The 26,526-nt window shown below is 30.5% G+C and overlaps 3 protein-coding genes and 1 long non-coding RNA gene across 5 annotated transcripts; 2 read left to right on the top strand and 2 right to left on the bottom strand.

Annotated features, from left to right (window-relative positions):
• Positions 1–853: 853 nt before the first annotated feature.
• Positions 854–8,586, bottom strand: LOC101257614 (mediator of RNA polymerase II transcription subunit 20a-like). The gene is made up of 5 exons (XM_069289941.1): positions 8,198–8,586; positions 2,144–2,286; positions 1,669–1,847; positions 1,458–1,547; positions 854–1,243 (listed from the first exon to the last, which is right to left on the bottom strand). The coding sequence occupies exons 1-5, from the start codon at positions 8,584–8,586 to the stop codon at positions 1,016–1,018; spliced, it is 1,029 nt and encodes a 342-aa protein (XP_069146042.1). The 3' UTR covers positions 854–1,015.
• Positions 8,587–14,587: 6,001 nt separating this feature from the next.
• On the top strand, positions 14,588–23,251 carry LOC101259202 (L10-interacting MYB domain-containing protein-like). The gene is made up of 3 exons (XM_004248726.5): positions 14,588–14,728; positions 22,062–22,391; positions 22,484–23,251. Exons 2-3 carry the CDS (start codon positions 22,074–22,076, stop codon positions 23,102–23,104), a joined length of 939 nt encoding a protein of 312 aa, XP_004248774.2. The 5' UTR covers positions 14,588–14,728; positions 22,062–22,073; the 3' UTR covers positions 23,105–23,251.
• On the bottom strand, positions 17,159–20,646 carry LOC104649665 (uncharacterized). Of its 2 annotated transcripts, none has more exons than XR_743563.4 (5): positions 20,367–20,646; positions 18,293–20,145; positions 18,060–18,213; positions 17,764–17,846; positions 17,159–17,386 (listed from the first exon to the last, which is right to left on the bottom strand). It is a non-coding gene; the product is annotated as an uncharacterized lncRNA (long non-coding RNA). The 2 variants fall into 2 exon arrangements; XR_743564.4 differs by having other exon boundaries at positions 17,742–17,846.
• Positions 23,252–23,534: 283 nt separating the features above from the next.
• LOC138338857 (uncharacterized) lies at positions 23,535–24,881 on the top strand. Its single transcript, XM_069289942.1, has 2 exons — positions 23,535–23,560; positions 24,164–24,881. The coding sequence occupies exons 1-2, from the start codon at positions 23,535–23,537 to the stop codon at positions 24,879–24,881; spliced, it is 744 nt and encodes a 247-aa protein (XP_069146043.1).
• Positions 24,882–26,526: the final 1,645 nt, after the last annotated feature.

The following is a 26,526-nucleotide window of genomic DNA, read 5'->3' on the forward strand; positions in this document are numbered from 1 at the left end:
TTTAGCAACATTTTGCAACACTTAATGAAAGTTTCAATATAAATGCTTTAGACCTTAGGCCATCAAGTGCATCTGTTATAATTAAGATTTAAACATTTAATTAATCATTAAGATGTTGAATAAACTCTTAATATCTTGTGTAGATATTTTACCACTCTATCCACAATCACTAACCATCACCATTATCGTTGTCAAACACCAAACACCTTTGTTATCATCACCACCATTGACAACCACTCTTTATACAAGCTCATTCGAAGGCAAATATCATTACACGTTCTATCATATAGAATACTTATTGTACTCGATATTTGGTGCAAACTTATACTATACTTATTGGTTTGAACTTCTATTATATGTTTTGATAATGAGTTCAAAAATGAATATGAGCTACATTTGCTTTGTCTAGCTTCATATTAACTATCCTCTAGGAAAAGGCCTTGTAACATTATACTTGTGGTGATTAGGAATATTGGGTGGGGTTACAATGGTGATTCATAAATTGTAACATTATACTTGGGGTGATTGGGAATACTGGGTGGGTTTATAATGGTGATTTATAACTTGTAAATTATACTTGTGGTGATTTGCTTTTCACAAAAATAAAATTGAAAAGAAGATTACGAGGTGTGGAAGCATGATAAAAGTTCATATAGCCAACCAACTGCAGTAACAAAATTCCTCTTTAAATGAACTATATACATGCTTTATTTTCCTATATAGTAACATTAACATATATATCATATTTTCTTTTGAGCAAAAAAGTTTAACTCTCCAAAACTTAAAAGTCTATATTATCTTAAAGAACAATTCTTCAATCAAAAGAAATCATTTAATTTCCATATCACCCACTAAAAAAGAAAAGAAATTACATTGATATGAAATCATATAGTAGCTTTAAGATTGCTTACTATTGATATGCATATTCTCAATTTATTTATAAAAATAACAAACTCATTTCTAAAGCTAAGGAAAAACCTTATGAAGTCAACAAAACATTTTAATTTCTCATTGCTTATGATGATTGAGATGTTGCTGTCATTTGAGCCAAGATGCTAGCATATTGTACGACAGTATGTTGTGAAGTGTATTGATCAGAGAGACCAAACTTTGAAAAATTTGGTTCAGTGTGCACAAAATGACCCGGTAATGATTTTTTCCCAAGAGTTACCTTCAATATCTCGAAGAATTCACTCATAATCAGATGTGATGTTTCCCATGAGGAAATCGGAAGATACTCCATCTATAAAAGAAACAAAAATTTTATGAAGCAAGCATTTTCATAATAGTAATTATTTTTTTAATTAGGTAAAATACAATAATTGAATTCTTCTTCGTGAAGTGTAAAAAGAACATAATATTTTACAACATAACTTTATTTTTTTATATGAAAAAAGAAAAGGTTTAACCACATAAAAAGCTTAACTGAGAATAAATCTCTAAAAGTATTTGCATACCTCTATAACTATTCCTCTCAAGTTCTCAGAATTTATCGGAACAACTTTGCCTACTCGCATCCGGAAGTCACCAAGTCGATACTGAAACCCCTATATCATACAAATATTTTAATGAGTATTTATGAATACAAGATTTTTAATTTGATGGCGTTATATAAGTATACCATCCTTAATACGAACAATAATTTGCAGATCTCAGTATAATACAAACCTCACAATTAATTGCAAGCTTCATTTTGTAGGATTGTAAGTTCTCCATTATTGTCTGCATTGATGATTCTGCTTCCACAATCAGTCGTTGCCTAATAAGTGCCATGTAAAACTTCTCTGGTTGTTCTTGAAGTGAAACCCCTAAAAATATTTGGGGAATTTCTGATTCATTTGCTGGTTCTTGTAAAAGAAAAAAAAATAATCAACAGTCAAATATCGTATATGGCTACAAAACTACTCTTAAAAATGACATAATGTGTAGGTTAGAAATGCGAGATATATAGATTATCGATCTTACATTTATATCTATTCTTGATCCAAAAAAATTCAATATTTTTTCACTTTTTTTACATTATCTTACAAGGGAGAAAAACTTCCCAAGTCCAGTCTTTATAATGCATCAAGAGGAGAAAAAAAGGGAGATCATCTCTTTATATTGTGTTTGCATACATGATTTATTAAGTAAGATGAAATACCTTTGAGTATTGGCTTATAGAAGCAAAAATTATTTTTCCATCCTCCTTCTTTAACACCATTAATGCTCTCAATACAATTAGATACTTCTATTAGTATTTGACGATTGATTGTTATACCTGCATTCGGTTGCCAACACAAAACCCTAACAACAAACAAAGTAACAAAATGTAAACTTAAGCATACACACCAAAATCATTCAAAATATTATGTTTAGTGAATTCAAAATTGTTACCATTTGATTGGCATGTTGCTGATTGCAAGTATAGTTTTCTTTTTCCTCTTAACAAAAAATTTGTTCAAAAAGAAGAAAAGTTGCTAATACAAGGAAAGATAAAGAGAATGAATCTTAAAGTCTTTATGTTATATTTCAAAGTGTGTGAAAGCATAAAACTGTACTTATAATGGACAAGTACCTTGAACAAAAATCAAGTCATATTTGACTTTTGTTACTAAAATTTCAACTTTACTAAAATTTCAACAAAATTACCTTTTATGGTCAAACATGTTAGATAATAAAAATAGTATTTCTTTTTCCTTCTAATATATTGTGGAATTAATAATTTTTCCTAATTAGCATCCAAGATATTTATTTCTCTTAATTGTAGGTCAAGATTATATTTGTCTGAAATGTATCTAGTCAATATATTTATTTCTCTTAATTAATTTGCCTTTTTATGATTTGAACGATTAAAAAATAATCAAAGATTTCATTAAGAAATATGAATTATTTTTATTAAAATAAGGTATGTAGTATATTTGTTCATTTTATATTATACAATATTTCTTTTATATTTGTTAAGTAATTCAATAGTATTCTCATTTGTAGAATCAATAGTTTTTCTTAATATTTCTCAAAGATAGAAATAGAAAATATAATACATATTTGTCCTTAAATGTAATTCTTAATAAAAATTTCCTAGAATGGTACTATCTAGTTTATATATTTATTTTTATTAATTAATAAACCAATTTTTTTTAAAAATGTTTTGAAGGATCAAACAAATCAAAACACTCATACACCGAATATGAATTGTTTATAGTAAAATATATTATAAACTATCTTTATTTTATCTTATATAATACAATTCGATATTGGAAGTCAAATAATTTTTATCAGAGTTCTTATCTACCTTGCATGCTTTTATAAATTTCTGACTTGAATTAAAAATAAGAACTTTAAAATGATTTTATGTTAATAAAAAATGTTACACGTAAAATTTGTAAGCAATGTCAACTATAAGAATTTGTACCGTAGACAAGATATTAAATAGTTTTCCCACTTTATCTGTCATATTTAGAATATTACACTATTTTATTGTAATGAAAAGAGTGTACTTGTGTAATTATCTTTTTATAAGTTTTCTCTTAATCCTGACAAGTGAAAGATCGACCAGGCTGGATGAAGTGCAGATCAACTAATATATGATCATTCAGCTTCAAAATCATCAAAGTGAGTGTTTGGATTAGCTTACTTAAAATTCAAAATATGTAAATTTAATTGTAAAAAATAATTTTATAAATAAAATGTTGCATGTTTGGATAGAGGTAATGAAATTGATAATAAAAAGTTGATGTGTTTGGTAAAAAATATTGTTAAGTTGTTCTACTATTAAAATGATTGAAAGACCCTAAATAATGTAAAAAAAAAATATACTAAAACTAATTCTCTATACAAAAGAACGAATGGCATATACCAATTAAAGAAATTTGGTGAAGATATATATATTGTAATACCAAAAACAATAAATTGTTGAACTGTCTTTGTGTGTGGAAAAATGAAAACATGTAGTAGACTTCAATTTCATATTCGATAGCAATTTAGATGTTGCTTGGTCTTACATATTAATGAATGTTGTTTTATTATCAAGAATTTTTTGGAAAGTGATGAACTACAAAGAGAATTAATCTTTTGTTATATTGAAAATGTTGTCATTGTTGCATTTGTTGTTAAAGGTAGATCATAGGACTGGGCATGCATATGACTAGAACTTATCAATGCTATCGTTGCAAATATAAGCAAAAGAACCGCAATCAAAATGATAAACGAGGGGTGTCAAGATAAAGATCAATCAATTCAATCCACCGAATTCATTCAAGTTTGGAGGGATAAAAATTTATCCATCTATTAGCTCAATTTTATTTCACCAACTCAATTCAGTTCATAAGAAATTTAATTGATATGTAGCTCAAATTAATTCATGAGTAATCTTATCAAAATACTTTTTAAAATGACATTTATTTATTTAATATATTATCTATAGTCATAACAACGAAAAGTAATAATTTTGTTAAGAACTAAAAACATAAAAGAATAAAATAAAGGAATTAAATCTTAGTGAGAATTGAGCGCGGGATGAGTTATTATCATCCGCATTCTATTTCTTTTTAGTCAATCTATTTGAACTCAAATATCCTTTAAATGATCAATAATTCACATATTAATAAACTTGTGTTAATTACACCTGTAATATAAACTCTATAAATGAGCACCTTATGTAGGTTAGAGTAAAGTTGAACGATAGGTACACTCACATTGCCTTAATTTGACATGAAAAATACAAGGTATCCCAAGAATTGGAATTGTACAAAAACAAATGAAGAAAAATGTAATTTTGTCCTCAGATCCTCATCTATAATTTCTTAATACTTACAAAAATGTTTGACTTTGGATCATTGATCTCACTCTATGTTTGACCAATAGACAGGTCGAGCAAAGTCAGAAATTTTGTTAAGTACGTTCAAAATTTATTATATATATAAGATGGACTAATCCCTTTGATAATGATTGTATCCTATTTTTATAAAGGTCCTTTTTTATGGATCAAAATTTATTATATATATATATGATGCACTAATCTATTTGATAATGATTGTATCCCATTTTTATAAATGACCTTTTTTATGAGGGAGTTATAGTTGCTTAATATTTGATTATCAAAAATGTGTTGAAAATATATTTTTATCCAAAGAAAAAAAAAACGTACGACTATCTTCACTTGTAACTTTACATTTTTTTGCTCTAATTAGTCAATAATTAAACATTATTATTAATCTTCATCACTCAAACTTCCATGAAGATATTCATTAATTTGTTCATAATATTATTGATATTGTTCATAATATTTTTAATATTGTTCAGAATATTAATGTTGTAATCTTCTTTTTACAGAAAAATAAAAGTTAATTGACAAAGCAAATGAAAAAATAATTGGTTGTGGAAATATTTATTAGAATTTTTATTTTCTTATTCAGTGCAAGATACTTATCAGGCGATTAAATTGATGTTTACGATTAAAAATTCAATATATCGATTATCGACTTTTAAATAATTAATCGACCAAAATAAATAAATACGCTGGAATAAATTTAGTAGTTATCAATTGATTTATTGGTAATTAAGAATGTAAACTAAAGTAATTATTGCCATAAGATTCTGTACCCGAATGGTGGATAGACTTTTAAGAAAAAGTAGAGTGCTTCCATCTCCTGGTCAGTAGAGTACTATTGACCTCATTATAAATTTGAGGCATAATATATAAATATATTCTTTAATTTAATTTTAGATGATATTTATGTTTTTTAAATTTTAATTCATTCGAATAGACATTTAAATTTGTATCAAATGACACACACATCCTACGTAATAGAATAAGCGTAGGATGTCACGTAGGACTCCATGTATATATTTCTTCAGTTTTGTGTGTGTATATATATATATATATATATATATATATATATATATATATATATATGTAGAGAGAGAGAGAGAGATAGAGAGATAGATAGATAGATAGATAGAGAGAGAGAGACTATAATTACCAATACTTTCAAAATATTAAGTATCTTATCCCTCATTAAGAGCTTCCTACCATCTATTGAGAAATAAACACTTAAATACGTCTTTTTTCTATTAGATACATAAAAATAGTAAGAGAGGTGAGCGATATTTTGTGATATATAATACATATCTAGGCACATGTGAATCACACTAGATACATGTATATGTATAAATTTGTTGCAATTTGCACGTATTTGGTATCCACAGGAGAGTAGTGAGTGAGATGAGAGAGAGGAAAATGAGATGCGAGTGAAATTTGTTATGTATCCCGAATATATGTGAATCCACTACATCTATCCTTAAATACATATATCTAAAGCCAAATCCATCGGTGGCCCCTTAAAGTTGTCAACAAATTTTACATAGACATTTCAATTGTGTTAATTTCATTTTCGACACCTCATGTCGGGTCCCGTAATATTCTTTTGATAGTTTTTTTACTAAAAGTAAAAATGTCAAGGAGAGTGTAATATACTTGTCGATGACGTGAAAATCAACGAATTAAATGATTACATGTGTTATTTCAAGTTTAAAACTATTTTTAAATCAATTTAGTAAATAAAATAAAAATATTATTCTAAAAAAATTGGTTTAACCCCCCCTCCCCCATGATATTTGTCTTCTCTACTATACCCAACAATTTTCTTAATTTGCTCTTTAAAAATATTTTAGATTCTTTTTTCTTCTCATTTTAGTGTTGTTTTGAGAGAAAAAGAGAGGAGGGGGAGGGAGACAAGGAGAGAAAGAAAAAATTATCAAATATGAGTGTTCATAACCATATTTTTCTGCGAAAAAGGTGGAAATCGAAAATCTTCTTTTTTCATACACTCTATATCTCTGTTGTGCTTTGTTTTTTTATTTCACTATTTTTCTTTCTTTATAATGTTGTTTTGTGGGAAGAGAATAAGGAGAGATCAAATATGAAATATGGGTGATCATATCCATTTATTTGGCAAAAAAGGTAGGGGGAGGTGTTGGTAAATTTTGAAAAGTAATACAATGAAGAAGAAAATAATGACTTAAAAATGAATTTGAATAAATAAAATTGATTTTCAATAAAGGAGTTTAAGGTTGAAAAAATGGTGAAAGGTGGTGATATGAAAATTGGAGAAGAAGAAGACAAAATAAAATTAAAAATTGGCTAAATTAAGCCTTTCACGCGCTATTGTTGAGTAACACACTCACTTTGACATATCAACAAAAATTATCAAAATAAAACAATAAAACCCTACATGAATTATCTAAAATAAACATCGTATATATATATATATATATATATATATATATATATACATACATACATATATACCTATACTTTCAAAATATTAAGTATCTTACCTGCCACGAAGTTAGAGTATTTGCTAAGACTCCGTGCGACACTTGAAAACTTACTCACAAATCTTTCACGATCTTGTAAGCTAAAGTAAGCCTTTAAGACTTAGATCGCTAAGAGAATGTAAAGAAAGACTTAGAAAGAACTTTGGAAGAAGGTTTGTATAATACTTGAAAGACTTGCTTACAACTTTGCTTGGTTGGATTTTACAAATGAGAGGCCCCTCTATTTATACTACTTCCTAAGGGCTTAAGTCTAAATAAAAATTACTCCTCAAGTTCCTAAAGTATTTACACTTAAATCCATATTCTAGAGAATTCTACACTCTCTAGAATATGCTAAACTCTTCCAATAATATCTAAGTATTCTAGAGAATTATAAGGAATTCTCTTGTCATCTCTAGAAATCTAGAAGGTTCTAGAGTTCTCTACAAACCTCTTTGCAACTCTAGATACTTCTGCCCCCATTCGGACGCCAAATCAGGCTGGAATTGTGGCGGGACATCACACTCTCCCCCACCTATTGATGCAACGACCGTGTCGCATCGTTGCTGTATCGGCATCTGAGTCTTGTTGTGCGATCAACAATCCACGTACTCGATCAATACCGTTGAGCAACTCTATGAGTTGTTGCCTGATCTCTTTCGGTCCGATCTTTTGAACTACCTCCTTCCTAGGAGGCAAGCTCCTCGGAGGCTTCTTTGACATCACGACATTGTTCCCCCTGGAACCTTCTTTGTGCATGGTGGCAAGGACTTCTTAGCGCCATTGTATTCTCCCCGAACTTACAATGGTGGTTGCGAATGTCGTCCCCTTTCTCTTATTGCTTTTCTTCAGCTGCACGGCCGTTAGTCGCACTTGTACTTCCTTTTCTGTGCCTTACCTAGGGGAACCATACATGTTCCTCCTTGCTCCATGACCAGAAATGAACTCTTGCCCTAGAATTATATCAAAGAGATTTAAAGGACCGACAGTGAAGTTGGTTTTACGTTGCCACTCACCTAGCGTGATGCTTATCCCATGCGTGACTACACTCACGGGAGTCGGTGGTGCATTGACCGTAATAAGTTCGGTGTTACTTGGACTGTAAAGCAGTCCCAACCTTGTCTCTCCCGTCTTGGTCATGATATTGACCTCTGCACCTGTGTCGACCAATGCACGAGTGGGTCTTCGCTTGATCGTGTTGTCGACATGCTGCACCACGCATACTCTCGGCTTCTCTGATTGCTTGGAGATAGCTCCGCATATTCCTATTAAGCCCAACTGTGTCATCTCCGCACCTTGTTCTTGCTCTTGTGCTTCCTTCTCTTTCCTCTCTCATAGAATAGCACCAAGGCTCTTCAGTTCGGGGCACCTTCCATAGCCATGCGGTCCCCACATATGTAGCAACCACCTTTTTGGGCAAACTCTGTCTTCATCTCCGTGTTGCCATAACATACAAACTTCTGTCCATCAGAGTTATAGGTATCATGCTTCTTAGTTTGTGGCTGATGCTCCTCGCCTTTGCCACGATCTCCCACCATTGTCATGACTACCTCTCATCTCATCTCCTTTGGCTCTGTCGGACTTTCCGTGCCTGAAGTCTGTCAATGTTTCGGACTGCGTGATGGATTCATCAATCGTCCTGACCTGTCGGCGTTCCAAGTCCGTCCTGGCCCAACTTTGCAGCCCATCCATGAAGTGGAACAACATATCTTTATCTGTGAGGTTGGGAATCTGAAGCGTAAGGGTGGTGAACTCCTGCACATATGCGCATATGCTTCCCATATCCATTTATCCATCAAAAAAGGTAGAGGGAGGTGATGGTAAATTTAGAAAAGTAATACAATGAAGAAGAAAAAAATGACTTAAAAACATATTTGAATAAGGAAAATTGACTTCCATTGTATGAGTTTAAGCTTGAAAAAATTGTGGAAGTTGGTGACTTTAAAATTGGAGATGAAGAACAGAAAATAAAATAAAAAATTGGCTAAATTAATCCTTTCACGCACTATTGTTGAGTGTATCACACTCACTTTGACATGTCAGCAAAAAGTATGAAAATGACACAACGCTAAATGAGTTGTCTAAAATAAACATCTCTCTGTTAAAATTTCTAAGTGAAATTTGATGCTTCACTGATTAAGTATCTTACCACATTCAAAATGTTAAATATATATATACACTTTCAAAATGTTAAGTATTTTATCACTCATTAAGAGCTTCCTATCATATATTGAGAAATACACACTTAAATACGTGTCTTTTTGCTACTAGATACATTAAAATAGAAAGAGATGTGGCCGATATTTTATTATGTACCTTAGATAAATGTGAATCACACTAGATACATGTATATGTATGAATTTGTTGCAAATTCCATGTATTTGATATCCATATGTGAATTCACCACATGTGTCGTTAGATACATATATCTAATGTATCTAGACTAATCAAAATCTGATAAAATATGTAATTGTGCACACTAGAGCGTAACTAACTAGTTAACTCTTACACTATTGAGATTTATGTAAGTTTTCATTTTCAAAATTTATTTGAGACACATTAATATTTGAGTCAATTAAATTAGACATTTCAGGGATATTTGGAGTCTGAGAAATGGATGAATGATAATTTTATGTACAGACGTTAAAATAGGTTTAGTCCATGGGGTCGACCCAACCCAACATGTTATTAGGTCAAGGTTGGGATATGATTTTTCGAGCTCATTTAAACTAGGACTTATAAGCCCAATCCGTAGAAGCCTTTGAGGCTTGATCGGTGTTGAGCTGGAGTCGGCCCATGAACCATGACTATTTATTTACAGAAATATTATATATAATGGCAAACTAATAAATCAAATTAAATGCTATAGTAACACTTAAATATAATTGTACCCTGTATCAAACAGTTTGCCAGTCACCTCTCCCTCAAACTCTCGCTTGCAACTCTCCCTGTCTCGGTCCATCTCTCGTTCGCTACCTCATACTTTTATACAAACACAAGTGTATAAATGTGTTTTTGTTTGTATAAAGCGAGAAAAAATTATACATATACATATACTTTTGTTTCCCTGTCTTCTCTCTCCCAGATCTCGCTTGCCACTCTCCAAAATCTCGCTCACCACCCTCGCCTCTATCGCTTATAGAGACGAAAGAAATGTAGAAATTACAATTTTTTTTGTCTAAAGCGAGAGAAAATTGTATATACACTTGCAAATACATATATCTTTGTCTTATACTCTTATAATTATATAATACAAATAATTCTCTGCTCAATTTTCTTTTGTCTTTTCTCTTTCTCGTTTTATAAATACACAAATTATATAATTAATTTGTATATAAATGTTTTCTTTTGTATATGTATAGCGAATTATACAATTGGTTTCTTTGTATATGTATAGCGAATTATACATATTTATATTTGCTATGGATTACAATTATGCAAACTTTCCTATAGCATACAAATATGAATTTTATGTTTTCTGCATGTGAAAGTTGCTCATTTACTTAAGGGTAACTTAAAATAATCCTGAGCTAATTACATAAATGCACATTATGTTGTATTATGAATCTTATCAGATTTTAGTATGTTCAGATAAATACATATATCTCAGAATACATTTGCTCAAATTAGATTAATTTGTTCTAGATACACTCTACCTAAGTGGATTCGCATATGTCTAGGATATATAGAGAAATCAAGCGTTCTTGTCTCCCTCTCATCTCGTCCGTCACTCTCTTATCTCGCTTGTGTATCTGAAATGCATCACACAAGATGTGTGTATCTCGTATATCTAGTGTTTTAAATACATGCTAATTACACTAGATTTTTTGCTAGTGCTATTGAAACAACATCATTGTTTACAATATTTGATTTGAAAATCTTCTTAATTTTTTTGACATTATAGAATTTTAAGTTTGAAAAAAAAAGGACAATCCCACCTCAACCCTCGTCTCTTCTAGGGTTTGGTTCGGTTGGGTTAAGGATTTTTTAGGCCTTCCAAATGAAGGGCTGACCTGCCCTAGCACTTCAAATTTCTTAGCCCGAGAGGCATGGATCAAGCAAGACTTGGGCTGACTGTTTTTGACAACTCTAATTTAGTATTAGTTCAAATTTTTTAGAAGCATGGTTAAACTTGTCATCTTTGTAAATTTTGAAACTTGTTTAATCCCCTTTATAATTTTTGACTCTGTTGTTAAACTATTTCAAGGTTTTATGCTATCTATCTTCTTCCTGTGCACAATCGAAATGCTTGTTCGATTTGATTTCTGTTCTCTCTTCTTCCCTAAACTCCCGTTCTGTTTTCTCCACTTCTTCTGCTCTTCACAACTCGAGCCAACGCCGCCGAAACTTCCACAATTTGAACCCTCAGATGACACCAACTTTATTTCTCATCTACTAATCCAACACCATAATTCATTTCACGCCATAGAATCTTCTCTTCATTTCCATGGCATTTCCTTCACCCCTTTTCTTGTCATCAAACACTCATCCGACTCAAAAACTCTTCTAAAGCCACCCTTTCCTTCTTTCACTATTCCCAATTCCGACACCACCACCAATGCTTTCAATCTCCTCATTGACTTTTTATGCAAAGTCTTCCTGTTCGATGTTTCATGGCAGCTTATTATTCAAATGGACCATAATAATCTTTAGTGGACTCATTTATGCAATGCAAGTGGAGATGAATTATTAGTTGAATCGTAGTTCTCCCTCGTGCTTGAGTTCTTTGAACCAGATTGCTCAAGTAGAGTCAATGTCTTCTTACTCTTTTAGCAACATTGTTTCCTCCTTCTAAAGCACTTGTGGAGGAACTTTCTCCTTTTGTAGTCGAAGTCCCAAAAAACAGGAGTTGATGCAGATGACACTTGAAGTGTTTTTTGTCCTAGTATAACAACCTTTCTTCTCGTAACAACTTCAAAACTTCTAAAGGTAACACCAAGAATGTCTTCAACTTCAGTAGAGAACTTGGAGCTAGTAGCCTTAGAGGTAGTTGATAAATAGTTGTTCTTCATGAAAGTCATCTTGATATTCTTTGATGCTTGAAAAGTTGAAATGAGAGGGAGATATTGTCCCATTGGGCGTGCCAAAATTTGTAGATAGTAAAATTCACATTGAAAAAATAATATTCAAGAACGGAAAATTATGCAACAATCGTATTTATTATTTCAAAAGTGCGAGTGTTACAATCTTTATTTCTCTGAATTTGCCTTTTCAAATATAAATTTATGGTCTTTAAAGTTTGTTCTAGAATATCCGATGAACTTGAATGCTTGAATTCTAAAACTTGTAGCTTTATAGAGAATTTATATGACATTTGTATCATGAATTTCTCTAGACTTTTGTTTAGAAATTTTTGTCTTTTTTTTGAATTACCAGGACCCTATTTATAATTTTAGAATATGGGAGTTGCTATTGGAACATGATTCCTTTCAGCCAATCAGATTTAAGGGACATGATATATGGACTTTATGGAGCGGTTTTGTCATCTTTGATACATGTCAAGATGTGCCTCTAGAATGAGATGAAATTGGGCTTAACAAACTGAGCTCATCTTTTGTAGCCCAAATCTTTTAATTTAGATTTTAATTAAAACCATATTTATTGGACATAAATATTTAACTTAATTATATTAATCCATAATATCTATTTGGATTAATATATTTATGAAATTAATATAATTCGAATTATTTTATATTTAATAAATTTCAAATGATTACAGTACCAAAACAAACTGTATGTCAAAACCTAAATCTCACTATATGGGTCTTGAGTGATTGAGGGGAGTTGCGACAGTGAGAAATGACAACTGCAAAGTGAGAGGGTAAGAGAGAAGAGCTAGAGTGGTCGTAGCGAGTGAGAGAGAAATAGGACTGCTAGCTTAGAGAGATAAATGGGTTTGTTTGAGTGAGCTTAGAGGGAAAATAAACTGGTGTTTGACTATAGATTCCTAATATTTTTACCAAATATTATATGGGTGAAATTTCACCATGTGCTTGATCATAGTATTTGGGAAACATATTTCACCTTTTTAAGAAATATTGTTTATACCCAAAAGTTTTTAAAATTACCAATACTTTCTCAATAAATACATTAGATATTCGTTGCAAAAAATTACAACTAGTTTTCATGACACTAGAGCAATGTGGTAGTTCGAAGTGAGTGCAACAAGCATCATTCCATATATTGTAAAGTAGATAAAACACATGACTTTTTTACCATGAACCGATTGTTCATCATTTTCATCAACAACGATATCATCAATTTCATATTCACTACTGAATATTTCATTAGTGTTTTGTGGTTCATATAAAAATTATGTAATGCAAAGCAAACAACTACTATAGAGAATTTTATTTTTTTTATAAATGATAAAAGATTGATGTAGAATTTAAATTTTCAAAAGCTCCCAAATAATGAGATTAGCCCAAATACTAGTTTTTTCTAGTATCTGAGGATTTGGGTTGTATGTCAAATAATGGACAAGTAATTGTATGTACAAACACTATTGCCTACTTGGAAAATCTATGTTCTAATTGATCCTGAATTAGTGGAGTTATTCAGCAATTATAAGCGTATTTTTTTTTAAAAAATAGTTGGGGTTATGACCCCTTGTAACTTAATAAAAATTTGCGGGGCCTAAACTAACCCTTACATTTCATATAATTTTAGGAGGATTATAATAACTGTTATGATTCAAATTCACAAGTCGTGAAAATCTATGTTCCCAACCAATAGGTAAGTTAATCCACAAATTTTATAAATTTAATTCAATAAATAAGGAGAAAAGATAAATGACAAGTAGAAAACCTCAAATGTTATATCTTTCATGAATATGAAATGTGGAAAACTAAAATACCATCCAAGAATTGGTGTCATAATTATGGAAATGTCTATCAGTAAAAATAATCGGGATCTTATCAATTAATGGGGTATAATGATAAACTCGCTATACCAAACAATTTTTTCTTAATAAATGTATCAAAAATAAATTTGAAAAGTAGAAACAGACACAAATCATTGCGAATATTGAATAACCATTTTAGGTTCACTATTTTTTTTCTCTGCACGTGTTCGTTAGGATTTTAATTATGGGTAGTTACTACTGTTACAATGTGTATATTGTGGAAAATCTAGTTATAGGGTGTGTTTGGTATGGAGGAAAATGTTTTTTTGGTTGCAACAAAATATTGGGAAAACATTTTCCCAAACGACTTGTTTTCCTAAAATCAGAGGAAAACGACTTCCGTAACAAATCTGTCGAAGTCATTTTCCAGAAAAGAAGCCGACGCGAAATTCACCCCTCGCATATCCCCACTGTCAAACGCAGTGAAGGAGGCTATTTCGCTATTATTTCTCCAGCTTGTTCCTCTCCAAATTTAGGGTTCCCATTGTTGTTCTTCTCATTCATATCTCTGTAAGAAATTCGAAGGTATGCTTTCAATAATTATAGTTTTGCCATTTTTGATTGTGAAGTTCTTCAAAATATTCATCTTTCACTTGCTTCTTTACTCAAATACTTGCTCATGAGTTTGAAATTGACTTTATTTGGTGAATTTATGCATTTGATTCAATATTTTTTGGTAAATCTATGAATTGTGGCCTACTACTTTCGATTATTTCATATTTTTTTGGGATTTGACCCAAGTATGTTTGAAATAGGATTTTAGATTTTGATTTGTGGTTAAGAAATGGAAGATATGGAGGAGTGATGTTAAGGGTTTGAAACAGAGAAATGGGGTTGGGTCAGAAGGGTCTGATTGTTCATCAATGAACAATGATACTTATACAGCTGTTCTTGCTGCTGTAGTTAGAGCTCCTCCTAATGATTTTAAGGCTGTTAGGGATTTTAAGGCTGTTAGGGAAGAATGGGCTGCAATTAGGATTCAAACTACCTTTCGTGGATTCTTTGTATTCCCTTTAGATTTCTTGTTTTTTCCTTTTTATTGGGTAATTTGGAAAAAAGGCATTTCAATTCTCTGTTGGTGTCATAATTATGGAAACGTCTATCAGTAAAAATAATCGGGATCTTATCAATTAATGGGGTATAATGATAAACTCGCTATACCAAACAATTTTTTCTTAATAAATGTACCAAAAATAAATTTGAAAAGTAGAAAGAGACACAAATGATTGTGAATATTAAATAACCATTTTAGGTTCACTATTTTTTTCTCTGCACGTGTTCGTTAGGATTTTAATTATGGGTAGTTACTAATGTTACAATATGTATATTGTGGAAAATCTAGTTATAGTCTTTCACATATTAAATCTGAATCTATAATATCAAAATTCCGAATAAAATGACTCCTTTGATTATTAAAAAAGGGCCTTAACCTTTCACAATTTAAGATCTTACCTAATTAATTTGCATCTAGTTTCTATATCACATTTCTGAATAACTCTTATCCTTTTGATTTATTTTAGCAAAATTACTGAAATACACATCTTATATTTCCTTTATTTTCAATATTCTCTTCTCTTTCAAAAAACCTCTAAAATATCATATTTCTTTAATGTATTTGAGCTACATATTAATGTAACCGAGCCAATATTTAATGTATTCGAGCTACATATTATGTATCCGGTTTATTTCATAATGTACCCGAGCTAGTTTTTAATGTATCCAAGCTACATATTATGTATCCGAGCTAGTTATTAATGTATCTGAACTACATATTATGTATCCAATATATGTTATAATGTATCCGAGATACTCTTTAATGTATTTGAGCTACATATTATGAATCCGATTTGTGGTGTTTTTTAAGGAATTAATATAATTACAAACTAAAGAGGGATAGATTGTAATTTCATATTAAAACTATGTGATTCCTAAAATTTATCCATTCTATGACCTAAGTTGACAAAGAGCCTGCAATTTCTTGAACTAAATTACTCATAAACTTCAATTATTTTCTACTTTGATTTTTTGGCATTAATATAGAGTTTAAGTACAAAACTTATAAGAGAGCTACACCTAAGAAGCATGACATGACTTTCTGACATAATTAAAATGAAAAACTACACTATTACATGAAAATAACTACTACTAGAAAAAAACAACTAACAGATACAATTGTAATAACATATTATGTATTGTATATTAGTGCAATAAGTGAGGTTGCATTATATTTATGGTTACGTTTAAATATTGATGATGAATATATAGTAATTAGCACAATAAGTTGGGTGGTTGTATTATATTATTGTGACATTTAAATATTGATTATGAGTACATTATATTAACCATCATGTAGTCGCATATATTTTTTTATGAAAATATATCAATATAATTAAGAAATCTATTAATTAAGCATATCAAGAATAAGATCTTATGCCTATCAAAATTGTTGTTTTTAATTGCTCATAAATAAGGCATTTCTTGCAAAATTGTTATATACATATTTGCAGTTTCTTTTGGCAAATTAGGTCTGCAAGGAAAAAAATAAAAGATCTTAAATTCCTCAATGAAATGATTTTCCCCGGTGAAGGGTGGTGAAGGTGTATATATAACTACACTAAAAACTCCTTATTACAGGGACTATATAGTTTGTGGCTTTTTTTCATTAAGGAGATCTTTAAAATTTTCAAGTTAAATTATTTCTTAATATATAACGAATTATTCTTTTTGGAGGAAAAATGAAGAAAAAAAATAAAATTACATGAATTCCATTCAGTTTCTTATTTGAACGAACATCTCAAAATTTCAGTTATTTCATTTTTTGATACATTATATGATCTACAAATTGTTCAAGACTCTCTATTATTAGCCTCGCGCTTCTACTTTGAACATAATAAAAGGGTATCAAGATCGATTTTCAGATTGAACAAAAAGTATGTCACAAAAATTGAGACATGTGAGTAATTATTTTGAGCTATATTAATGTCCAAACTCTCCTATGTTACATAAATTTGTGCTGAACTTAGGTAGAATGATGTGTCTAAATTAAATTCTTGCTAATTAATCATGTATAGACTTGAGTAAATTAAATTGTTTATCGAAAAATTATATATTTTGTATAAATGTCCTCAAGTATTAATTACTTCTTCCATTGGTACACAACTTTATTTTTTTTGTAGTGAAATCCTGCAGATAATGCAAAAGTTATGGTCAGAAACACAGAAGAAACATAAAGCGATCTAACAATCAAATAAAAATCTACTCAAGCAAATAGCATGAACAAAATACTCATCATGTATGATACATTTTATACAAGATGCAAGTACCAGAAAACTTGTGAATTAACAAATGAAAATATTTTATCAAGCGAATGTAAACATAAGCTTTGAAATAAGCATTCTAGTAAATTAACTGTGATAAAACTTATTTCTGCACATCACATTCTCAAACATAGAAGAGTTTGGGTAACATGTAACTGCAATTAAACAAAAGAATCGGATGGGAGGATTCACCAAAAGAAAAAAAAATACTTGATACATACTCATGATGATAAAAAAGATTACTTGTGAGAAAAAAGTAGTTGTCACCACTTGAAAACTTGAGCAATGCTTATATTGCTTGTTCATTGCCACTATTGGCATCAAACCTAGTAAAAATGAACACACAGGATGACCAAATTTAGTGTAAACCAAAAATTTAAGAACAAAAGCTTAAAACTTTAAAATCAGATAACTTGTCTAGTAAGACTTTCATTGTTTTGAGGCTTGCTTAATTCAGCAGGAGCATTTTTCTACATGACTAGTCTCATCCATGACAATTATGAAACTAGCTTTTCTTGATTTTTCTTATCCATTGATACCTTGGTATATGATTTGGTCTGTTTTTCATCAAAGCATTTCCGGTCTTATATTTAGTCACATACAAATCCTTCAAGTCGCATTTATAGTCTCTCCACTTTTTTCCTATTGACTTTTTCACAAACTCTTCTCACATATCGAAATGGAGAACTTTTTCTGAAAAGATAGACAAAAGTTAACAAGATAATATCATGTATAAAAAGAAATATACTTCTTAAGAATAATAATTTTATACCTTCACAAACTCCACCAACTTTTTCTTTTCTTCATCATCAAACACTCGCCAATCATTCACATTTAGCTGTGTCAAATCTGTGGTTCTAGAAATGATGCCTAGAAAGCTAGCAAGTTTTTGTCTTGCGACTATTAAACGGCACAACAATTTTTTTCCAAGCGGTAAATTCCAAATATCTTTTAATAAAGTAGGTCACGAACTTTACTTGTGTTTGAAGAACTTGAATTAAATTTAGAACCCACTCTATTACATTCATCAGAGAAATTATGTACAGCGCAAATCTAAACAGTGTAGGGTCTCCAATTATGAAACCAAGTTAATTAAACTGTCCTCTTTAAATTTTTAATTGGAGAAACTGTTTCTTGTTTCAACTTAACAAACAACCCCAAACTGAGAAGAAGAATCAACACTCTAGGCAGTCCAATAGTTAGAGGTTATGAAACAGAAAGCAACCTGGGCAAGTTATTTGATGTTTTGAAAGATTAAGAGAGGAACGGTGCTTTTTCTGAGTGAGTTTTGGTTTCCTATATGCGGGTATATAAGCTTTTTTCACTAAAGAAACAAGTTGGTTAAAACCCATCTTTAGTAACTACCGCTTATTCATATGTCATAATAAGAGAAAAGGGGGGTTGAAAAGAACGTAGACTTGAAGCAAACTAGAAAGAATACATATTCTCATGTATTTTATGCACATAATTTATAATTTCAAGTTTCAAGAAAGAACCTGGCTCATAGTTCAGCTCAACATCAATGTAAATAGAATTGTTATCCTCTGATGTTTGGGCTTGAGAGAAGCTCTAAGCTTTCATTAATTGTTGAATGTAGGGTCGTACTTCTTCATCATAACGTTGTTCAGTTAACAATCTAATACCAACTCTATTTTGCATTTTTGTTCTTCAAAATTAATTACTTCTCTAAATTTTTCAAACTTGTAGAAGAAAACCAAGAGTGCAGATTTAGAAGATAGAGTAAAGGAGAGAGAGGATGTAGTAGTTACAGTGAAAAGATAAAGAAGACATGCTTTGGATAACAAAACTATTGTGGTATCTCCAATAACTTCCTATTTAGAAAGTGAATAATCAAGATAAAAAGGTGGGACTCACCCTCCCAAGTTATAAGCAAACCAAAGTTGATCATCTGGGAATTAGTCATAAAAAGAAGTCTCTGAATCCAAACTTTAAAGTTTTATAAAGTACTTGGTCCTGTAGGAACTAAAAAAACTCAAACCAACTACTTATGTGCTTTGTAATTCTCGTTAAACTACAATAAAATTAGACAATGGTCACTCGATCATTATCAAACTGCCTATTGTCTCATGCACGCATGCATGAGAGATGCGAAGCCCGAAGCTACGACTTCCCAAACCTTTTTGATTTCTCACACACAGTCCCTTAAACTAGCCCCTCTCATGTTAACTAACCCCAAACGATTGATCTATTATGATTATGGTGTCCGTCCCAACTTTTGCACCTCGACTGATCTCACAAGCTACCTTTCGGTATAAAAATGGTCTGTTTTCCTCGTCTTCCAGTGTTACAGTAAATTTGATGAATTTATTCATTATAACAAACACAATTTATAGTAGTACAGAGCACCTTATTGGGTTAATTTAGGTTTGACATCAAAATCCTATTAAATGAATTACAGTTGAAGCTTTTCAAATCAATCGACAAATGATGGAATTAATCATGAATCAACAATTCAATAATTAATTAAAAGCTGGAAAACAAAGCCAGATTATATTGTTTTTCTAAAACACACAAGTTTTAAGCAACCATTTATACTTACCTCACCAAAACTATTGATCCTAAGATAGAGAATTCCACATCGATTTCTCCAGCTACAAGCTAAATCTACGCGATAACAAAACCCAAGTTTAACTAACAAATGAATTTGAATAAAAAATAATAAAATCAGAAAAAAATTAAAGATAAAAAATATATTTATAAGTTAATAGCATATGCATGTAAGCATTTATAAGAAAAACACAGAGAAGATGAGGATTAACAACTAGAATGAGAGATTGAGAAAGAAACATCGAGTGGAAAGAAAGAGAAAGAGAAAGAGAGATTACCTCTTAGTGTGCTTCAGTTCAAGCAAAAAGAAAAAAATTGATGTGTGCTTCAGCTCAGATCCATCGTAGCCATTGAAAGAAGCTTCAAACCACCGAAGCTTCAGAGCTCAAAACCATATCCCAGCCATCAAGACTTTCAGAACTTGAAAATTAAGTAAAAATTGACTAAGATAAATTGGGTATACGAGGGTAAGAGAGGATATTTTTTTTCTATTGGCTTTTAAATCTAATTGATATTAAGGGTTACCTTTTAGTGGCTTAAGATTAATTTCCTGTAAACAAGAGCTTTAAAATACTATTTAGTGGCAATTATATTATTGCCGCTAAATAAGTGCCAATCACCTTTGATTTGTGAAAGTTTTATACAACAACATGTTGAATCTTCTTATCAAAGTCTATGTACTCTTCAAGTTTTTCTTGAGGATACAACAAATGAAGCCAATGATATTGAAAATCTCAAAATTTTTGAAAATAAGATCAAAGATGTAGTCTACAAAGCAGAAGATAGAGTTGATTCATGCTTAACAAACATAATTCTAGCTCATAATGAAGACGATCGCGAAAAGGCTTGTAAATTCTACAATGAAGAATTACAACAAATATGGCTTCTCTTCTTCTCAAATATGGCTCATAATGAGGTATTACTAACAAATATGGTGAAAGAAACAGAATGTCATTCTTCATTAAAAGGATGAAGAATTAATAGTAGCTATACACAGAAAACAGAACACCAATTCGGAAGTTATATTTTCAAAATTAAAACACAAAACAGGAGCAATGGAGAAACCATGTATGGAATCCATTAATAACAAAGAAAAAGGTAGAAGAAGAGTCGGAGGCAGCACAAAAATCAATATTAAAATGGACAAAACAGAACGAAAACGAAAGAGGCAGAAGAAGAACAACTTACTTGATAAAGAGAAGAAGAAGAAGAAGCAGCCGAAACTTTGGAGAAGAAGAAGAAGCAGCCGAAACTTTGGAGAAGAAGAAGCAGTTCAGCAGCTGCCAAGCGTGAGAATGAAAAATGGGAAAATGGAAGAGAATGTTAGGGTTAAGGATGGGTAATTTGGGTATTATATAAAAATATTAAGGGCAAAAGGGTAAAAGTACGGTCAACTTAAAACAGCTTATAAGCTGGAAAAAAAAAGCACCCCTACCCCAGCTTTTAACTTTTGGCTTAAAATAAGTTTTTTTTAAAACTTGCCAAACAGTCAAATAAGTCAAAAACCAGCTTTTAAGTCAGTTTGACCATCTTAAAAGCTGAGCCAAACAGGCTCTAAGAGTTTGCATAAGTGAGGAAATACAACAATAGGCCATTTTTTTCTCTCTAGAGTTTTTGTGTTTCTTTTTCTATTGTAATAACCACTTGTTTTTGTTAGTCAAAGTATATGAAAGTATATGAGTATTTATATATATAGTACATATTACAATTGTGGTAGGTTTTGATATATCAAATCCTAATAGGCTTGGGAATCCCTTTCCTACTAATATCAGGATTAATTTTAGTTTGAGTTTATTTCATATTTAATTGAAATAAAATTATAAAATAGGTTATTCGGGATTTTAAGATAATTTATAGTGAAATTATTTTAAGATAATTTGTTCTCGAACCAACGAATCTTAAATGTGCTCCTTCTATTTTTTCTTTGAACTAGTTTAATGTTATTTTAAATTTTCTTATCATTTCATCTTCAGATCAATTACACCATGTCTGAAACACAAACTAATGCTAAGTGGGATAATGATGCTCATCTCAAATTTATAGAGTTATGTGAATTAGAGATTAGGAAAGGAAATAGACCAAACACTCATTTATCTAAAGATGGATGGAAAAATACGATTAAAGCATTCTATGAAAAAACGGGAAGACGTTATACAAAACTACAAATGAAAAATCATTGGGATGGCATGAAAGCTGAGTGGACTTTTTTTAAGCAATTGATGAGAGGATATACAGGTATAGGATGGGATGCCACTAAAAATACAATTATGGCAGATGATGATTGGTGGAAGCGAAAAATTAAGGTACAGTTTTCACGTTGTTTTATATATCTTTTTATTTATTTTAAAGTTACATTTTTACTTACTTAAATTTGTTGTTTCATTTTTTGTTATAGGAGGATGTTCGATATAGAAAATTTAGGAATAAGGATCTTTTACTGATATGGTTTCGCTATGATGCATTATTTTCTGATATTGTTGCTACGGGGGAAAGAGCACGTGCCTCAAATCAATCCCAATTTTTTGAAAGTGAGGTAGATTGTGACGAAGAAAGACAAAATGGTATTGATAATGATGATATGGAGCACTTCATTAATACTAATAATGAAGGGGGTGATGAAAGTGATGATCCAGAAGAGATGAATTCTTCTATGTTTCCTAAACCATCAATAAAAAGACCAAATTCAACTGATGGTATTGGAACTAGTAATCAAGTGAAAAAAAGTAAGACAAAATCTACAGCTGCATCAATGAAAGAAGATATGCAATCTTTACTAGAGTTAATGTCTAACAAAAGTACTGCTACATCTCATGAGGTAGATGATCCCACCATTGATAAGTGTATGGATTTTTTGGCAAATATTCCCAATATTTTTGAAAGGGGTGAAATGTACAACTACTTTGTGAACATGTTTCTTAAAAAAGACATTCGACAAGTGTTTCGTAAGATGCCTACGGATGAAGTTCGAAAGTCTTGGATGGAGTATAACTATGAGTTATACCTTAAGAAAGTGTGAAAATGTATTGTTATTGAAAAAGTAATTTATTCTTTTATGTTTGACATTATGCTTGTACGCATGAACTTTTTTTATTATCTTGGATTTTGTTTTGGACATTATCATTGTATGGTTAATTTATTTTAAGTGAAGTTTTAATTTATATAAATATGTTTGTTATGTTGAATTTATGTAAATGTATATGTTGTGTTGAATTTACATATAGGTGTTTGTTATGTTGAATTTATGTAAATGTAAGCAAGTAAAAATATGTGTCATTACTTGTGAAATAATGAAACTTTTATACTTTTGATTTTTTTTTAATTGAAGATATTTTTATTTGTAGTTAAATGGAGGATTTGGACTTTACCATATCACCTCATTTAAGTGATTTGTTAGATGAAGAAGATGAAGAACTAGAACAAAGTAGGAGAGAGCAAAACGAGAAAGAATGGATGTCTCTATGCCGGATAGCAGGTAAATACATTTTAATGTATTATGAAAAATACTTATTCAAAAAACCTTGTCGTACATCAAAGCGTTCTGGATATATATTTATTCAAGAGATATTACAAGGAAATGAAACTCGTTGTTATGAAAATTTTCGGTTAAAGAAGGTGGTGTTTGTTAATCAATCCAAAGATTTAGAAGAAAAATATGGACTTAAGCCCACCCGTGGAATGTCCATAAATGAAATGTTAGGCATGTTCTTAATGACTTGTGCACATAAAGCGGGAAACCGAATGATACAAGATATCTTTCAACATTCGGGGGAGACGGTCCATAGACACTTTCATAGTGTTTTAAAAGCCGTTTCTAAACTTGCAAGAGACATTATTAAACCACATTTGAATTATAATGATGGTGTTGGAGCTCACAAGCCATGTAACGAGCGATATTTGCCTTTTTTTAAGGTAAGTAACAACTTTTAATTTGCTATATTTTGAGTTAATATCTTAATAAAGTCAATGACTTTATTAAATAAATTGTGAAAGTCGAGTGATCTTTTAAAATATTAACTCCTATATTTTTTTAGTATTACTTGTTATATTTATTTAGTTCACATGCCTATTTTTTTAGGATTTGTATTGGAGCACTTGATGGCACACATGTCAAAGCTAGATTGCCACAAGATCAACAAATACCTTATATTGGACGTAAAGGTTATCCGACTCAAAATATTCTTGCCGTTGTGGATTTTAATATGTGTTTTACATTTGCATGGGCTGGGTGGGAAGGAGCGGCTCATGATAGTCGTATATTTGGTGAGGTTCTTCGTAGAAAAGAACTTAACTTTCCACATCCTTTAGGAAACAAATATTATTTAGTGGATGCAAGATATGCACATATGAAGGGATATATGGCTCCATACAAAGGAGACAATGTGAGATATCATCTTCCCGACTTTCGTCGTGGTGCAACAAGTCAATTGCGTGAGCCAAGAGGACACATTGAAAAATTTAATTATATGCATTCTTCATGTAGAAATATAGTAGAGCGTACATTTGGTGTTTGGAAAACAAGGTGGTCTATTTTGCGAGATATGCCTTATTATAATATTGATACTCAAAGGGACATCGTACTTGCTACTATGGCCATTCACAATTATATCAAACAAAAATGCAATGTGGATGATGCATTTCAAACAGCTGAGGATGAGAGATATATTCCATCGGTTGACTCCGAATTTGGCTCAAGTTCAAACACTAACGATGAAGAAAACAACATGGAAGAACAAAATGATACTTATTGGACGGGACTTCGTGACATGATTGCTAATGAAATTGGTAACGTTTGATGTTTGTATTATTTTAGTTTTTCCACTTTTATGTTAGTAAAGTGTTCTCTTTTATTTTGATATTTGTATTTGAATCAAACAACTTATTTTTGAAATATGAAGTATTCTTCTTATAAGTAATTTGTTGATAAAGAAGTATGTGGATGATAGACACTATTCAAATTATATATTATTAAAATGTAAAATAAGTTGCACATATAACTTATATCAAAATTTATATTCCTCTTATAAATAATTTGTGATAATAAAAAAATATATGAATGATAGACAATTATTATTACCTATGGATAAAACTAAAATAAATCTTAAATCGTTCTTTGATCTATTTAAATTAAATATCTTTAAAATCTATAATAAGTTTATATTCCTCTTATACATAATTTGTAATGATAAAAAAATTGTGAATGATAGCAAAATATAATTATTTATGGCTGTAAAATATAAATTAATTAACTTTTATTATGTTAACAGCTTTCAGGGCATTTCAGACATTTTGATTTAAAAAGCTATTTATCAGCACTTATTTGCCAAACACATCAACAACTTTTTTTTTTAACTTCAGCACTTTTATCCAAACACATAACTGCTTATTTTAAAAATAAGTTTCAGCACTTTCAAAAGTACTTTTTTAAAGCTGCTTTTATTAAGCCCATCCAAACGGGCTCTAAATCATACTTTTGTTGTAATGTTCACTGAATATTTCATCACTGTTTTGGTGTTTAGATAAAAATCTACAATAGAGGATGTTTTTGTCAATGATAAAAATTTGGTGTGGAATTTTATTTTTTCAAAGCTTCAAAATAATGAAATGTAGCCCAAATACAATTTTTTTTTAGTATTTGAAAATTTAAGTTATTTCTCAAATAATGACAAATTCTGTAAACAAATATTATTTGTTAAATTTTCTCCCAAATTTTACTTGAAAAATCTTTGATCAAAAGGGTGGAGTTATTCAGCAATTGTAGGCATTTTTTTTTTTAAAAAAGTTGGGGTTGTGACACCTTGCAACTTAGTAAAATCTTATTGGGCCTAAACTTACCCCTACATTAAATATAATTTTAGGAAGATTATAATAATTGTTACTATTCAAATCCACAAGTCGTGATAACACATATGTTCCCAATCAATAGATAAGTCGAGTCACTAGTTTTATCAATTTATTCAATAAATAAGGAGATAACATAAACGACAAGTAGAAAATCTCAAATGCTAAACCTTTCATGAGTACGAAATGTGGAAAACTAAAATAACATCTAAGAATTGGTGTCATAAGTATAAGAGCGTCTATGAGTAAAGATAATTGGGATCATATCAATTAATGGGGTGTATTGATAAACTCACTATACCAACCTTTTTTTTTTCTTAATAGACTTACCAAACAAAAATTTTACAAGGAAAAAAAGTTACAAATTATTATGAATATTAAATAACCATTTTAGGTACACTCTTTTTTTTGTGTGTGTACGTGTTTGTTAGGATTTTTAATTATGGGTAATTACTAATGCTACAATATGTAGCTTGTAGAAAATCTTATTATAATCTTTCACATATTAGATGTGAATATATAATATAAAGATTTCGAATCAAACGACTCCTTGATTATTAAAAAAGGGCCTTAGACTTTCACAATTTAAGATCTCACCAA

Source organism: Solanum lycopersicum, chromosome 10, assembly GCF_036512215.1.
Source record: "Solanum lycopersicum chromosome 10, SLM_r2.1".
NCBI classification, from domain to species: Eukaryota; Viridiplantae; Streptophyta; class Magnoliopsida; order Solanales; family Solanaceae; genus Solanum; species Solanum lycopersicum.

Coding starts and splice junctions, on each gene's coding strand:
- LOC101257614 (XM_069289941.1), bottom strand. CDS start 8,586: ATGACACAGTTGGGCTTAATAGGAATATGCGGAGCTATCTCCAAGCAA. Junction 1,548..1,668: donor AGCTTGCAATTAATTGTGAG/GTTTGTATTATA, acceptor TGTATGATATAG/GGGTTTCAGTATCGACTTGG. Junction 1,244..1,457: donor TGAGAGGAATAGTTATAGAG/GTATGCAAATAC, acceptor TTTCTTTTATAG/ATGGAGTATCTTCCGATTTC.
- LOC101259202 (XM_004248726.5), top strand. CDS start 22,074: ATGTCTGAAACACAAACTAATGCTAAGTGGGATAATGATGCTCATCTC. Junction 22,392..22,483: donor GGTGGAAGCGAAAAATTAAG/GTACAGTTTTCA, acceptor TTTTTGTTATAG/GAGGATGTTCGATATAGAAA.
- LOC138338857 (XM_069289942.1), top strand. CDS start 23,535: ATGGATGTCTCTATGCCGGATAGCAG. Junction 23,561..24,163: donor GTCTCTATGCCGGATAGCAG/GTAAATACATTT, acceptor CTATTTTTTTAG/GATTTGTATTGGAGCACTTG.